Raw genomic sequence first — 16,720 nt, 5'->3', positions numbered from 1 at the left:
AACTGCTCAAAACAGGTGGGTGGGAAGGCAGGAATGCCTACAGCCCCCCGCCCCCGGCGCCTTACATCACATTGCAGGCTGGGGTGTTGTGAGCCCTGTCCCCATCGGGGAGTGCAGGGAGGATGTTAGCCTTGCCTGGCTCCCCCCAAGAACGGCTGCCCAGGACCTTCCACAGCAGGGAGAAGAATGACAGGAGGGCTGCACAGTTCATTTCTTTAGGCTCAGTCCCAGTCTCTCCCTGCTACAGGAAGGTTGTTCATCTGGGGAAGGACATTTCTTAAAATGCTGTCTTTGAAATCTAAGTAGGCTGTATGGGGGATGGAGGGCTTTGTCTCCAACACACTTGCGAACAAAGTAATCAGCCAACTAAATGAGGCATAGGACTCAGGTGGGGCTGGCAGAGAGCGGCCTGCACTGTTGGTACAGGAAGTTCCAGAGATCCTAGGGCTGCTACATAGCCCTCGTTCACCCAACACTTGCTCTGTGCCAGACCCTGTGATGCCCACTTCATAGGAATTTCTCCTATTTCAACCTCCCACAGCACTGCAGGCTGTCCTGTCATCAGGCATGTTAACAGGGGAAGCGTCTGAGGTGTCAGGAGCTTCCGTGGTGGGTTACAGCACGGCTGCCAGGCAAGTGGACATCACACCGAGATGAAGCCTAGGCAGTCTCACCCCAGTGGCCAGATGGTTAATCAGAATGCTGTGAGTCCTCTCAATATGCTCTCAAGTAGGTGAAGTCTCTCCTTCTGCTCACTTCATCCTACTTGCAAGACCCTGCCCTGACTCTTGCAGGGACTCCTCTTGGAAAACCCTGAGGAAAACTCCCAAGCAAATGCTGTTCCGTGTCTCTGTGCTCCTCGGGCACCTGCAATAGCGCCCACCAAGCTATCTGCGGTGTGTGAACATGGAACACACGCCGGAGGTGCTGCCATTTGAGGGGTTTCATCGTGGTGCAGAGTTTATGCATAACTTGGAAATGTTGGATGCTTTTTTGGGGTGAACTCAGAGAAAAGATCTGGCCCAAGAGTTTTTGACAAAAAACAAAACAAAACAACAAAACAAAAAAAAAGCACAAAAAACTTGTAGCCAAAACTGGTTTGGCTCAGTAGATAGAGCGTCGGTCTGCGGACTGAAAGGTCCCTGGTTCGATTCCAGTCAAGGGCATGTACCTTGGTTGCGGGCACATCCCCAGTAGGGAGTGTGATCAATGTTTCTAACTCTCTATCCCTCTCCCTTCCTCTCTGTAAAAAAAAAAAAAATCAATAATATATATATATATATATTATTGATTTTTATCAATATATTTTATATATATTTTTATATAAATTTATATATAAATTATATATATATATATATATATATATATATATATATATATTTTTTTTTTTTTAAATCACACTTGTGGTTTTGGAAATCCCTCTGGAAATGATGGAACAAAGCTGAGATGGCAGGGGAAGGGGAAGGGACATTATTCATGTCCCACCTCAGCGGCCCCTCGTTGTTCATTCCATGGCAAATTAAGTGAGCCCTGGAGGGTTAGCTAACAGGAAAAGTGATGGGCCAGGAATGGCCGGAGCTGGAGAACTAGGCCTTCAATAGGTTGGTTCCCCAAAAAGGAAAGTGGATGTTTCCCTTCATCTAACTAAGCACTGAGATGGGTCCAGGGTTGGTGCCAACTGTCCAGGGATAAGATTCACTGAGGGCATGGAAGAGAGTCTCCAGGCAGCAGCCACATTCCTAAGCACTTACCTTCATCTTACTTGATCGGGTTGAAGCATCTTGATTGCAACTAGATCCCAGTCAGTAACTAGGGCACATGTGTCAAACACAAGGCCCGCGGGCCAAATCCAGCCCGCCAGGCCTTGCAATGTGGCCCGCACCGCGCTGTCATCACTGCACTCCGCTGTCAGTTTATGACATTGTCAGTTTATGACTGTTCAGTAAACCATTCGGCCCGCGATTTAGGCTGGATTTTAGATTTTGGCCCCTTCTCTGATTGAGTTCGACACCCCTAAACTAGGGAAACAGAGAAAGGCCTAGCTGTCCAGGACTGGGAAGGCGGCTTTGGCCCCTGATTCAGTAAATTGGTGAGCAGGGCAGGGTTCTCTCTTCATTAAGAAACAAAGGAGGTAAAAGGAACCAAAGAACTGCGACAAGCAAGGCACATATAATGGAGTCCTATGGGTTGGTGGGGTACGTAGGTGCCACAGACCCAGCCCAGGTACCACAGGTGTCAGGTATGGTGTGACAAGATTGATTCTAGTGATGGGATGTGTGATTGGGCTGCTTTTTATTGCCAGACAAAGACAGGCTCAAAGCCCATAGATCTACATAAGGGCAGGCTGGAGAAGGGAACAAAATATACTCAACATGTGGTCCATGTGAAGCTGGGCATGGGTGGTCATTGGCCAGCTAACCAGGAGAGCTGGCCTAGCCTAAACTACCACATGGCCCAGCATTGCTCTCAATTTCCAGACAGGGCCACCCCAGGTGCAGGTTTGTACTCCAGGAAGTCAGGGGGGAAATCTAAACTCTGTGTTTCAAAGAAAAACAATGCAAATGACTCTTCTATAACTTTTAAAATAGATTATTGAATTAGCTGAACCATAGGAAAAAGTTGGGGGTGTACCACAGGGGTGAAGGACCCAGTGATCTAGTGAGCACTGAAGTCTTTTGTACAGTTCAGCGCTGTAATATACACGGTCCATACTGCCACCCTCATAAAGCAAGCTTTGGCCAACTCTACATACGTACAATTTTCAGATGAAATAAAAGTCTCATGACATCTGCCATGTCCGCCAGGATGAGCAGGCGGGTGACAGCCGACAGCAAAGCCCTCGCCGCCCGCACCATGGTGCCACGCTTCACGGATGAGCACGGGTCATCAGCAAACTCAGACGAGGCGATGCGCATGGTCTCACCTGGAAGACAAACGCAGGAGGCATGTGGGTGGACAGGAGGCTCGGAAAATGGCAGGCCTGAAGGTCTGTGCATGGATGATCATTGTTCTCGATGCAAAACTACAAATGACCACTCCTGGGCTTGCAACACAGCTAAACCTTCCACGTAGGATGCATACCTGCACATGGACAGGTGCTGTGCGCAAATCAAGGTGCTCATTTCCTATTGAGTGTGGAGTTCTGCTCTTAGCATCAGTAAGGAATGTATTTAAGTCAATTTGTCTGATAGTTGAGATGAATTTGCCCTTACCTTAATCATGCTCACCCTTCATTTCTCTAGGGACCAACGATATTTACGAGGCAGCTAGTTGAGGCTACTGACAGTTTAGGTCCAAAATTTACTGCTCCACAGAGGAATGAAACTGAAAATGTAGGTCCCATTAACACCGTACCCTTAATTGAATTACATAGTAACAGATTACAGAAAAACCCTAATTTATTCATTTTTTTCCTCTCAGTTCAGAATTCAGAGCCAAGACTAAAACTATAAGAGGAAGTTTATTTATTTAGAAAGTCACAAAGTTAGGAGTGAGGCATAGAAGAAATGGGCTCAGGAAACAAGTTACAGAGGCAAAAGAAGGCCCTCGGAGCTTAGGAGAAAGAGAGAGGCAAGCACAACCTTAGTTTTTTAACACTGTTAGGGACCTATTTTCTAAAGTAGAGAGGATGTATAAGACAACTGAACTAATCCAACAAGCGTTTACTGAGCACATAGTACTGTGTCAGATTCTCCCCGGGGTTGTGGAATGACAAAGGTGACTGAGAATGCCCTGGCCTCTTGGAGTTCAGTCTAATAAGGAAACCAGTTCTAAATTCATTCTCAGAATGCAATGATTACATACCATAACAGACATATGATTAAGAATGTAGGCAAGCTCTAACCGGTTTGTCTCAGTGGATAGAGCATCGGTCAGTGGACTCAAGGGTCCCAGGTTTGATTTCAGTCAAGGGCATGGACCTTGGTTGCTGGCACATCTCCAGTAGGGAGTGTGCAGGAGGCAGCTGATCGATGTTTCTCTCTTATTATTGTTTCTAACTCTCTCTCTCCCTTGCTCTCTGTAAAAAAAATCGATAAAATATATTTTTTTAAAAAAAGAATGTAGACAGAAGAGAGGAGGGAGCAGTTTACTCATTCAGTGTGATTCTGGGGAGAAGCTCTCACTTTTGATAGCTGGGCTTAGAAGAACTCAGAGGTTCACCGGGAAGACAAAGACGGGAAGGGCACCTTAGACAGACGAACGGTGTGAGAGGCCCGGAAACCTGGACGGGGCGCTGAGGTAGTAAACGGCAGTCACAGTGAAGGCACAGTGAGGCAGGGGTTCCAGGGAAGAGGGGCCAGTGCTCGGAATGCTGAGGAAGAGAGTGGGACTGTGTCCTCTGCAGGGCGGGAAGTGACATGAGTAGATTTTCATTTGAGCTGCACTACATAAACGGAGGGGACATGGCTCGCACAGAAAAACCTATTAGCAGGGCAAATGCAGCTGTACTCTGAGAGCAGTAATGAGGGAGAGGGCCTGGGCCAGGGGAAATGCATGTGGTACCAGGAGGAGGGAACAGTGATGAGATCTGTGTTAGGAAACAGCAGATCCCGGGATGGATTAGATGTGGAGGACAGAGACAAAGAAGCCGAAGTGGATGGTAAACAGTGACAGCATACAACTGACAGGTACATGTTTGCACGAAGTTCCCAGGAATGGGAACCAAAGGGAGATCATTAACTAGGAGGAGGCTGGGCCCAGCGGAGTGGGGCGGATATCCACCTGGGGCAGAGAGGACTGGGAGGCATAATGAAGCCTCCCATAGCAGAGCATACACAGGCATAAAACTTCAATAAACTAGAAGAATAGAGTTAATATGACCAATTATTTCATGTAGGAGAAAACGACTCATTCAATATTTTCTTTACAGAAGTGATTACTTCCCATCAATTAATCAAAATCTAGCTTATTTAGATAAAGTCAATTAGATCATCGGAAGTCTGAGGGCACCGTAATTTATCCTAGCATAAATGGGGACATTTAAAAACACATATGTCTTTCCTTTTCACAGGCAGATCAGAATATAATGTGACTTGCTCAGTTAGTGCCATAGTTCTTTCAATCCCTGCAGTGATGTGGGCACATAAGGAAATACACTGAGTGGCCAGATTATTATGATCTCCGAAAGCATAATAATCTGGCCACTCAGTGTATATCCTATATAATAAAAGGCTAATATGTAAATTGTCCCCTTGACCAGGAGTTCAACCAGCAGGCAAGCCGGCCAACTGCCCATGTCCCCTCTCTCTGGCCAGGCTGGCTGGACCCCACCCATGCACGAATTCATGCACTGGCCCCTAATATGTATATACACTGAGTAGCCAGATTATTATGCATTCAGAGATCATAATAATCTGGCCACTCAGTGTATAATGTGCTGTTGGATTTTTAAAAGAGACTACAATCTACAATAAGCATATTATCTTGCTAACCAGCTTTTTTATGCCTCTGCACCAACAAATTGCTTGATGCATAAGAACAGATGGAGAGAAGTTTAAAAATCCATTAGGGTCCTGGCACCATGGTGAATTTTCATGATGCATGGCCCTAGAGGACCAAATGAAGTTTAAGAAGGAGGCTGGTGGTGAGGAGCTACATATTCAATCCAATCCTCTCACCCTGGTGGCAGGCTCACACACAGTAAGCTTCCTTCTCCTCCCGGCTACTCCAAAAGACGCATTAGCCAACAGCTATGTGGTCTGGAGAAGAAAGCTACCTCACTGCCATTCTGTACAGTGCAGATAGAAAGAACATTACACACCAGGGAGAACCTAATGACATTTTGAGAGGGTCATTAGATACAGGTATGTGGAATGGACCCACTCATTCAAAGAAAAGGAAAATTTGTTCTGCACATGAAACTAGGGAGCCACACAGTTGATCCGGAATTCTGCAGATTCCATTGGTATGAACCACAGCATGGGTAAGGGCAGTGGCCCTCAGGTAGGGCGACTCTCAGCATAAAGGCACTCCCCCCCCTCCCCCCCCCCCCCCCCCCCCCGCAGCATGTGGAGGATCAGTGCCTAAGCAAATGGATTTTCAAGCTCAGGTTTTCATGGAGAAGGGCAGGAGCAGGGCATGTCAGAGCTGGCCATTTGGTCAGCAGTACAGCTCCAGAGCCAATGGGTTCCAAATAGCAATGAGCACTCAAGTTGGGGCCCACAGGCAGCACCCATGGAAGAAACTCAGAAGATATCTGAGAGAGAGAGAGAGAGAGAGAGAGAGAGAGAGAGAGAGAGAGAGAGAGAGAGACTTACTAGTACATCAGTAAATGTGATTCTGCAAAGGGAAATCTCATGCTACATTCTGAGATTTTCCTAAGACAAATAGAAGTTTTAATTCAACTTAAATTAAAACTAAAAACTTATTTTAAGCAGAGACAAATGATGTCATGTTATTAAATATTTAAAAGGAAAGCAATCCAAAGCTATAATTTGAATACGTTTTATATCCACATAGTTTTAGGTTTATGAATTAAAACAGAAATTTATATTGTAAAATGATAAGCACGTTTATCTGGATAAAATTAGCTATTTTCCCAGGAAGCTGCCTTTCTATAATACCAAAATATTTAGATAATAAGTAGCATGCCTGTGTAGGAGATGGAAGAGAGCAGTGGAAAGAGGATGACAAATCTACCTGTTTCTTTTATAGATACGATTGTATTCAATCTCCTTTACTTGATTATAGACCTAAGCACAGAGCACTGTTTCTATGGTAAAGCTTTTGAGCTCCCCAAGCCACTTTCCTTGGTTGGAAAGAAAAGAAATTAACATCTCCAAATAAGTGACTAAAGGGAAACAGTAACAATTAAATTGCATATAGTACTTTTATATAAAGGTTTATTATATAAATACTATTAAAATACAATATATATATATATATATATATATATATATATATATATATATATATATATATAATTAGATGCCCAATGCATGGAATTCATTGCATGCACTGGGGAGGGGGGTATCCCTCAGCCTGGCCTGCACCCTCTCACAGTCTGGGAGCCCCCCCAGGGCATGTCCAACTGCTTCAGAGGCAGGAGAGGTTCCCACCACCTCGGGTGAGCTCCCCAGCTGTAAGCATAGCTTCTGGCTGAGCAGCATTCACCCTGTGGGAGCGCACTGACACCAGGGGGCAGCTCCTGCATTGAACATCTACCCCTGGTGGTCAGTGCGCATCATAGCAACCGGTTGTACTGTTCAGTCTATTTACACATATTAGCCTTTTATTATATCGGATACACTCATAAATTTAACAATGTCTGCGTGACACTGTTAAAGTCACACAGACCTACAATTGTATCACAACTCCACTCCAACCATTACTAAATATGTGTGCTTGGTGATGAGTCAACTATATTAGCCCCTGCAACTGTAAATTAGGGGTGAAAATGAATACAACTGCCTTGTAACTGTGATTTACGGGTAAGGGCTGGAGATGATGCATTCAAAGTGCACAGCACAAGACTATCCCTGCAACCAGAGCTTACTCACTATCATCACTGATGGCCCTGCAAACACCATCACTGCAATCCTCTCCAGTAAAGAACTGTGGGTGAACTTCTCAAAGTTTGGAAGTGTATTTTTTGTTGATTCCACCCCTCATATTCACAATAATTTTATTTATTTATTTATTTATTTATTTATTTTTTAAATATATTTTTATTGATTTTTTACAGAGAGGAAGGGAGAGAGATAGAGAGCTAGAAACATCGATGAGAGAGAAATACTGACCAGCTGCCTCTTGCAGACCCCCTACGGGGGATGTGCCCACAACCAAATACATACCCCCGACCGGAATTGAACCTGGGACCTTTCAGTCCACAGACCGACACTCTACTACTGAGCCAAACCAGTTTCAGCTAAGCAATTCTTTTTTTTTTTTTTTAAAGAAAGGTTTTATTTATTTATTTTTATTGATTTTTTACAGAGAGGAAGAGAGAGGGATAGACAGTTAGAAACATCAATGAGAGAGAATCACGGATCAGCTGCCTCTTGCAGACCCCCTACGGGGGATGTACCGCAACCAAGGTACATGCCCTTGACAGGAATCGAACCCTGGACCTCTCAGTCCGCAAGCCGACGCTCTATCCATTGAGCCAAACTGGTTTCGGCCATATTCACAATAATTTAGAAGCAAGAAAAGATCTGCCCAAAAGATGCTTATTGCTTTAATTCAGATTATACCTCTCTCCCTGCCCCCGCCCCCAAATATGGTTGTTAGTATTTGGTTTTCAAACTATGATTATTCTGATTCTTACGCTACGCTAAAGGCATTAGGATGGGTAGGTAAATGTGCATACACATGAGGTAGCATCAGTTCAAATGTGGAGTGAAGCAGGGCAGTAATAATCAATGGAAGAGAGGGCTGCCATGCAGAGGACCGGGTCTCAGGAGCCAGCCAGCCACTTAGGAAGCAGATCATGAACCAAGAGCATGAGAGTCGTGTGGCTCATCCACCTGAAAGACAGCCTGCATTTCAGGTAAGCACTCTTCAAACACTTAACAAATGAACTACTGGAAAAGTGTGAGAAGCAAGGGGAAAGGTATGGTGCAAAGCTAGGTTCAGAGAAGGTAGAGTCAACCTTCCTAATGCTGAGACCTTTAATATAGTTCCTCATGTTGTGGTAACCCCCAACCATAAAATTATTTCTGTTGCTATTTCGTAACTGTAATTTTGCTTCTGTAAATGAATCGTGTTTTCCGATGGTCTTAAGCGACCCTTCTACTGGTTCGCAACCTGTGGGTCGCAACACAAAGGTTGAGAACTACTGTTCGAGAGCCTAAGACCATCAGAAAACACAGATACTTACATTACGATTCATTAACAGTAGCAAAATTACAGTTATGAAGTAGCAAGGGAAATAATTTTATGGTTGGGGGGTCACCACAACATGAGGAACTGTATTAAAGGGTCGCAGCATTAGGAAAGTTGAGAACCACTGCTCTAGATGCTGATGAGGACATAACTTGCCCTGTCCTTCAGCAACCACAGGCACTGGGCTGATCCTCTGGAATCATATGATAAAGGCTGGATCCACAGTGAGAAAGGAAATGAAGAAATATGCAAGCCACAGAGCAAATGTAATGAAATAACCAGAGCAAGAGTAGATTAAGACATACAAAGCCAAGTAGAGGAAAAACAAAGCACCTACCATATGCTATGTGATAATTTGCATTGTCAATGTTTTTATTATAAAACTAGGGGCTTGGTGAACATAATTCATAAACATTAAAAGGGAATTAATTAGAAGAACTATTTTAATATTGCTATTTTTCCCTTTCTCTATAATAGAAGTGTCATCAATGAAAGAAAATTCATAAAATTTATATGAAAATTTCCCTCCTGTCAGAGTATGGGAAGTGTCAGGGGACCCAGAGTCAAGTCCCTGCCCACCTGTGGGTGCCTTGAAATTTCACAAGACCCAGACCTGGCCAGCTCTATCCCTGTCAAACCCCTCAGGGTTGGGGGCACAGCCTCAGGTCCCCTGGCCCCAGCGTGAGGCACTAGGACTATTTACATATTATCTCTTTATTATATAGGATAAAGATTGCTCCTTTAGAAAACTGAAAACTATAGATAATTAAAAAAAAAAAAAGGCATACACTATTTCAATAACAAGAGACAACCAATCACCAGGGAACATGTGATGAGCTGTCTTCTAGAAAGTTCTCTATGCCTACATTTTTAACCAGTAGTGACAATATTTAATATTACAAATGCATATTCACCTTGGTCTAAATACACATATTTTCATTTGTCTGGTTACATAAATTACCTGGCATAGAATAGTTAATGTACTTGCAAATTTACTCAATACAGAATTCTTAGAGCAGATGAGAGAAAAACGGCAAAAGTTTCCAATCGTCTTAGGGAAGGTTTGTTTTCTTTACACAATAGCCCATGCCGGTCTTTTTCCACACACATTTTTCTCAAGGTCCAGATTTTAAAGGACTGAGAAATAGATCCTGTTCAGCAATGCAGAAAAATGCAATGTGATTTTAGAGAAGAAAGCAAGATTAGTAAGTTATAAAACCTGACCATGGCTTTGCAAAGCCCTGGCTAGTTCTGTTCCTGAAACTATGCATCTGCATCGAGCCACACACTCGCAAAAGCCAGTGCAGGAATAAACGTAACTGAATTTTAGGGTGGTAATTGAGTAGACAGTGGACATCTGAATGCTTTATCGTTTTTATTATATTGTAGAGTCTATAAAGGCAAAGCGATGTTTGAAAGCCACTTACTGCTCTGGTTAGCTAATTTCCAAAGCAGGTGGGAAAAGATTTATCTTCATTTGAGATAAAGCAAGCTGAAATGTTAAATGAATGGTCAATGTGGAAAACACCACAGAAGTTACAATGTTATTGTCCCCACTGCTCTGCTCAAGGAGGCACTGGAAGAAAAAAAAAAAAAAAAAAAAAAAAAAAGGAGGGGCTGGGAGCTTGGGTCTCCGGGGGAGTGGCCAGCCTGAAAATGGCCCTCAGTCCCTTACCCAGGCTGCCCACACCCCCATGGGGTGAGGGTCCCTGCTGGGGGGCCTGGCCAGCTTGAAAATAGCCCTCAGCCCCTCACCCAGGCTGGCCATGCCCCCCAATGGGAACCCTCACCCCATGGGGGCATGGCAAACCACCACAGGACCCTCGCCCAGGCCACCCCATGCCACAAGTGAACCCCCACCCTGATCCAGGGCACCCTTCAGGGCAAACCAGCCAGCCCTCACCTGTACACCAGACCTCTATCTATACTAATAAAAGGATAATATGCTAATTAGACTGGGAGACCTTCCAGGAGACCTTCTGGACATTCTTCTGGACAAAGCCATGGTGGTGGGGCCGAGGTAGAGGCGGTTAGAGGCTAAGAGGGGAGGGCTCTTGTGGGTGATCAGGCTGTTGTGGGAGCTGTTGGAGGTCATCAGGATGGCGGGGTGGGGGGGGAGTTGGGGGTAGGCAGGCCAAGAGGGGGGCATTTGGGGGTGAGAATGCAGTCAGTGGGGGTCAGTTGGAGGTGATCAGGACAGCAGGGAGATAGTTTGGAGCAGGCAACAGAGGGGCAAGTTGAGGGTGCCAGTTTAGGCCCAATCCATGTAAACCGGCAGTAGGACATCCTTTGAGGGGTCCCAGATTGGAGAGGGTAAGGCAGGACTGAGGGACACCCCCCACCCCTGCACCAATTTCATGCACTGGGCCAACAGTATATTAATATGTGCTCTGATCTCATTCCCAATTAGTATAGTTCTCTTACATTTAGAGCTTACAGTGTGCCAAGGTCTGTTCCAATAGCTTTACATGCTTTAATTCAATTACTGCTCAATGAAGTAACTACTTACATTGTCACCATTTATACCAAAGGAAAAAGAAAACAGAAAGAGAAGGGTACACAGCCAAGGTCAAACAGCTGGTAAGCGATGGGGCCAGAATTCAAAGCCAATTTGGCTCTAGAGTCTAAGCTCTTAACAGCAGTGCTTTAGAAATGTTTTTTAAAATTCTTCTGACTGTGTTAAAATTTTTTGTTCATATATCGCTGTCTGGACCTCTATTATGAGTTGAAGACTTGCACACTATTCTATTTAGTTAGTGGAGTATTGTAAGGAAAGAGAGAGGAAGGAAGAGAGAGGAGAGGAGTGTGGGGAGAGAGAGCCAGAAAGGAAGGAAGAAAGGAAGGGAGGAACAGAGGGAGGGGAGAACTAAACAAAGATCTTTCTACAATTATTCCCAGGCTCCACCACTTCCTGTCTCTTATCAGGGCCGATAAATGCCTGACTGTGCCTATCTACATTTGAGTCTTCACCCCTTTCCCAAGACTGTAAGCTTGGTCAGAGTGGAGATCATAATTGCAGCATGTTGATTTCCTTTTTAAAAAAATATGTTTTTATTGATTTTCAGGGAGAGCAAGGAAAAGGGAGAGAGAGATAGAAACATCAATGATGAAAGAGAATCACTGATTGGCTGCCTCCTGCATGCCCCCGACTGGGGGCCTGGAACTGAGGCATGTGCCCTGACCCAAGAATTGAACTGTGACTTCCTAGTCCAAAGGCCAACACTCAGCCATACCAGCTGGGCAATTTCTTTATTCATAGTATTTAACATATATTTGACAAGGTACATTTATTCAATAACTATTGATAGGAGCAAAGGAAGGCCTGCCTGGAACCTAACATTTGAAACATATCAAATTAATGCTGACTCAAGGAGAAAGGTCAAAAGAAATCCTGAGTCCTCACTGGTTGGGCTCAGTGGATAAAGCATCGACCTGTGGACAAAGGGTCCCAGATTTAATTCTGATCAAGGGCATGTACCTTGGTTGTGGGCACATCCCCATAGGGGGTGTGCAGGAGGCAGCTGATCGATGTTTCTCTCTCATCGATATTTCTAACTCTCAATCCCTCTCCCTTCCTCTCTGTAAAAAAATCAATAAAATATAACAAAACAAAAAAATCCTGAGTACTACACACTTAATGTAATAATAATTTGAATATTTTCTTTTTCAAAATTGGACCTGTGATTTCAGCCAGCAACCAGGAAGCTACAGCACTGAGAAGGGCAACTGCCAGTAGAAGCAAGTAACTTCTTTGTTTCTCCTTAGTTTTGCCCACATAGGCATTTGCTATTATGAGAAAGAATTGTTAAAACGGTTAAAACATTCAAGAATTTGAGAAAGCAATGCATGCATTTCACCCCAGAGCGGCTATTACTCAAACTCAGGATTAGGGGAAAAGGTTGATAATATAAAATTTTCAGAGGCCCAGTAATGATGAAATCATGTATTTTCTTAAGCAAAATCTGCCTTAAATATGCTCCCTCCTGCAGACCTTCTCATTTCTAGCCCTGAAAGTTGAGATGGTTTTTGTTATCAGAAAGCAAGATAACTGTGGCCTAAATAGTGAAAATGAAAAGAAGAGACTTAGATGCTTATATATTTTTTTAAAAAGCCACTACCATACAAACCACATCAAAACCATGTAAATATTATAAAATGAGAATATTGCTTTTTCCTCTGTATTTCCATCAAGTGTAGTCCTTGGTAGAGGACTCAATCTTGTTTCATTTTTCCATAAAGCTCTCTGAGCTAATGAGACATTAATTGAAAAAGGAGAGAAGGCTGATGGATCCATTGTCTCTGAAGGGACTGTGAGACAGACTGGAGCATTTCTGATCTGGGTGAGCCCTCCTCATGCATCATTCAACACCTCACTGTCATCTGACATAGGAAGACACAGAACCCACCTAAGGCTATTTTTGCTGGAGGTCAGGCAGTTGCGTGGGGCCAGTGTTCTGCTCTCCTTACATCCCAGTTATGGGCTCTGGGCACAGCCCCAGAGCGGCTGGGAAGCCATCAAAGCATCATGTGATGCCAACAAATCAGAGCTTCCCCCTCACCTAATAAAACCCCTAAAAACCCACATGACCTTGTTACAGCCCCGCCTCAGTAGCTAGAGCAGCTCTGAAGACAACAGTGCATCCGCCTTTGGTCAGGCCCAGTATTCTTTTCCAAGGTGGGTAACAGAATCTGTTCCAAGGCAAGTTCCCCCATTTAAGACATGTTCATTATACAAAAGTTCTACAAATGTCAGTAACTGATGATTAAGTGTATTGAATGTCATGAGCTATTAAACATTGTTAGGAATGGTAATGTGCCACCTTGCAGAAGGCACAGATCATTAAGCATATGGATTTTAATGATTTCAGCTGTAGCCTTTTCCTGGTTTGAGAGGAAAGGGGATTGTGGTCAGAAAAATCGGCAAGCTGCAATATGGCACATTTCACAAATGATATCTTCACAAAGACCAGTTAAATGTAGCAAGAGCAACCTTCCATAAAAAGGTGATTATTGTCTTGGGCTTGAATATAGTGGAACACCATATATTTGGAAACATTAAACAGAAATATGCTACACTTAAGAGAAAAACAGAAGATAGGATATCAATATAGAACCCAAAGTCACTTAATATTTTCACAAAAATTAAGAGTTGATAAGTATGTAAATTTCATTCTACATAATAAAAGTGTTTCTGAAATAAGAATGTTGTATCATATAGATATATACTAATATATATATATATATATATATATATATATATATATATGCCAGTCATAAGAAATTAAAGCTGACTATGTCATTCAGATCTTAAAATCTGATCATTTTGATGTTTTTACCCTCAAACCAGTAAAGAAAATCAGATTTCTTCATGTTGTATTTTAAAACATAACTTAATTGAGTTGTAATTTTACCACACCATTTAACGGGTTTATAATAACTACTAGAGGCCCAGTGCATGACCTCTCACAGTCCAGTTCCCCTCAGAGGGGTCCTTATCACTGCTGCGGAGGCAGGAGAGGCTTTGGCCACCTCCACTGCACTAGCTAGCCATGAGCCCAACTTCTGGCTGAGTGGAGCTTCCCTGTGGGAGTGCACTGACCACAAGGGGGCAGCTCCTGCGTTGAGCATCTGCCCCCTATTGATCAGTGTGCATCATAGTGACTGGTCTGTCCACTGTTTGGTCAATTTGCATATTAGGGTTTTATTATATAGGATTACTTGGAACATTTTTTTGTTTTGTTTCTACTTTTAAAATGTATGGATGAGATTTCCATCCTTAGTCAACTTCCCTCATATGGAGTTGTTCCTATGTTTTCATTTAGCCCAAGACTACATCAGATTTTCTATTTTATAGTAAATCAATTTCAAGCATAGTTTACCTGCAATCTATATAGAGCAAATTATATAATATACCTTTTTGATGCTTTTCATTTGCTTTTCTTTTTTTTTAAATCCTCACCCAAGGATATTTCTGTTGTTGTTGATTTGAGAGAGAGAAACATATTGATATGCATGAGAAACACTGATCAGTGCCTCCTTTACACAATCTGACTTGGAATTGAACCAGCAACCTAGGTGTGTGCCCTGACCAGGAATAGAACCTCACAACCTTTTTGGTGCATGGAAAAACATAATCAACTAAGCCACCTGGCCATCCTCCCATTTGCTTTTCTTTGTATTTATATGTTGGCTGATATGAAGCCAGTGATTCAAGTATTTTTTAATTGTACTAAGGGCAAATTTAAAATACCACATTGACTTACAAATATATTTGTACATAAACAGAGTGTCAAGACACCCAAACTGGTATAGAAAGGCTTAAATCATATGGACTGACTTGGAAACAGTCAGTTGTGAATTGTGAAAGCATGTAATAGAAAATGAAACTCAGTCAACAGATCCAGCTTCTGGTCTAGACTCTGCCCCTAGTTGGCTGTGTGACCTTGAGCAAGCTCTGTGAGGTTCTTGATATTTGTCTTTCTTTATTCCTCCACTGGGTAGCTTTCAGCCAGTCTGAGAGATGGCAGAGACCAAGTGCACATGGCCATCCCACCCCTTAGCTCTCTGGTAGATTGATAAAGTACAAAGAGTAGAGATGAGAATGTCCCAAACACACTATTCATTAATCAGTTCCTTGGTCCCATACTGGGCAGGTCTGGGTCTCTCGATCCTCTTGACATTAAGGCCTAAATGAAAAGTGGGATTCAGGGTTCTAGGACCCCTTTCCCATGGGCAATTTAGCTTTCTCTAAAATTTCCAAATGAAAAAAAACACCTAATCTCACCAGTTTCAGGAAATTGGAACTATAGAAAGAAAAAAGTGAAGGCTATAGAAAACCAGTGACTATTAAACTTCTCTTTCCTTCCACTGGAAATGCAATCCACTGCCTCTTTCAAAATAATCTTGGGTACCCAAAATTATTTTTTCAAGTATGCTTAAATTTCCAAACCTCCAGACAATTTCTTTTAAAAAAACAAAACAAGTAAAAGCACGTATCCAGTTGGTAAACTGAAACAAAGTTGGATAGATGCATTAGGTCCCCTGTGTTAGCAGACCTCTTGAACACTCTTTGTTCAGCTGGACTAGTCATCAGCTTCTCTTGCCAACCTCAGAGTCTTCCTGCCTTTTGCAGGCTGCTCCGCAGCAAAGTGTGGCCCACTCTGCGCTTCTTAGGGTTTATTTCCTTCAAAGTAAAAGTGGGAAATTTGTACTAATAACTTGAAAAATTGCCCTAAATGCCCTTGCCAGTGAAGGTAAGTGCCCAGTCTCTTCATAAACAAATAACTTGCTAGAAATTAATGAACTCACATTGAGAGAATTAATTTAACCTCCCATGTAGGTCTGCCTATAGAGAGAGAATACACTGGTCATGCTGATGTTAGTATTCCACACAGCATGATAGCATAATGATTAATAAACTAACATGGAATTGTAAAGCAAAGGCAGGATGTTGTTTAATTTCTACATCACTTATATATTATGGAGATGAAGAGTCTGAACAGCAACTGCCCTGGGGCACAGCTGGGAGAGTCTGTGGTAAGTATGGGAACTGGTTCTGAACAATGAAGGGAAGTGATTTTCAATTCCTACTCCTAACAGCAAGTGGTTCTTCACACCAACAGGAGTTTATCTATTTTATTTTTTTATTTTTAAAATATATTTTATTGATTTTTTACAGAGACAAAGGGAGAGGGATAGAGTTAGAAACATCGATGAGAGAGAGACATTGATCAGCTGCCTCCTGCACACCCCCTACTGAGGATGTGCCCACAACCAAGGTACATGCCCTTGACTGGAATCGGACTTGGGACCTTTCAATCTGCAGGCCAATGCTCTATCCACTGAGCCAAACCAGTTTCAGCAAACTAACAGGAGTTTAAAGGAAAGGATGAAGAAG

At 43.0% G+C, this 16,720-nt stretch overlaps 1 protein-coding gene across 2 annotated transcripts in view; it reads right to left on the bottom strand.

Annotated features, from left to right (window-relative positions):
- CTNNA2 (catenin alpha 2) overlaps positions 1–16,720 on the bottom strand; it is a 1,072,635-nt gene that overhangs the window by 765,500 nt on the left and 290,415 nt on the right. For both annotated transcript variants that reach the window (XM_084900771.1, XM_084900770.1), the window contains exon 4: positions 2,757–2,923. In XM_084900771.1, coding sequence (XP_084756897.1) covers positions 2,757–2,923 — 167 coding nt within the window. The remainder of the gene's footprint in view (positions 1–2,756; positions 2,924–16,720) is intronic.

The sequence above is a fragment of the Pipistrellus hanaki genome (assembly GCF_964339955.1).
Source record: "Pipistrellus hanaki genome assembly, chromosome: 12".
NCBI classification, from domain to species: Eukaryota; Metazoa; Chordata; class Mammalia; order Chiroptera; family Vespertilionidae; genus Pipistrellus; species Pipistrellus hanaki.
This window is presented reverse-complemented; position numbering and strand designations above follow the sequence as displayed.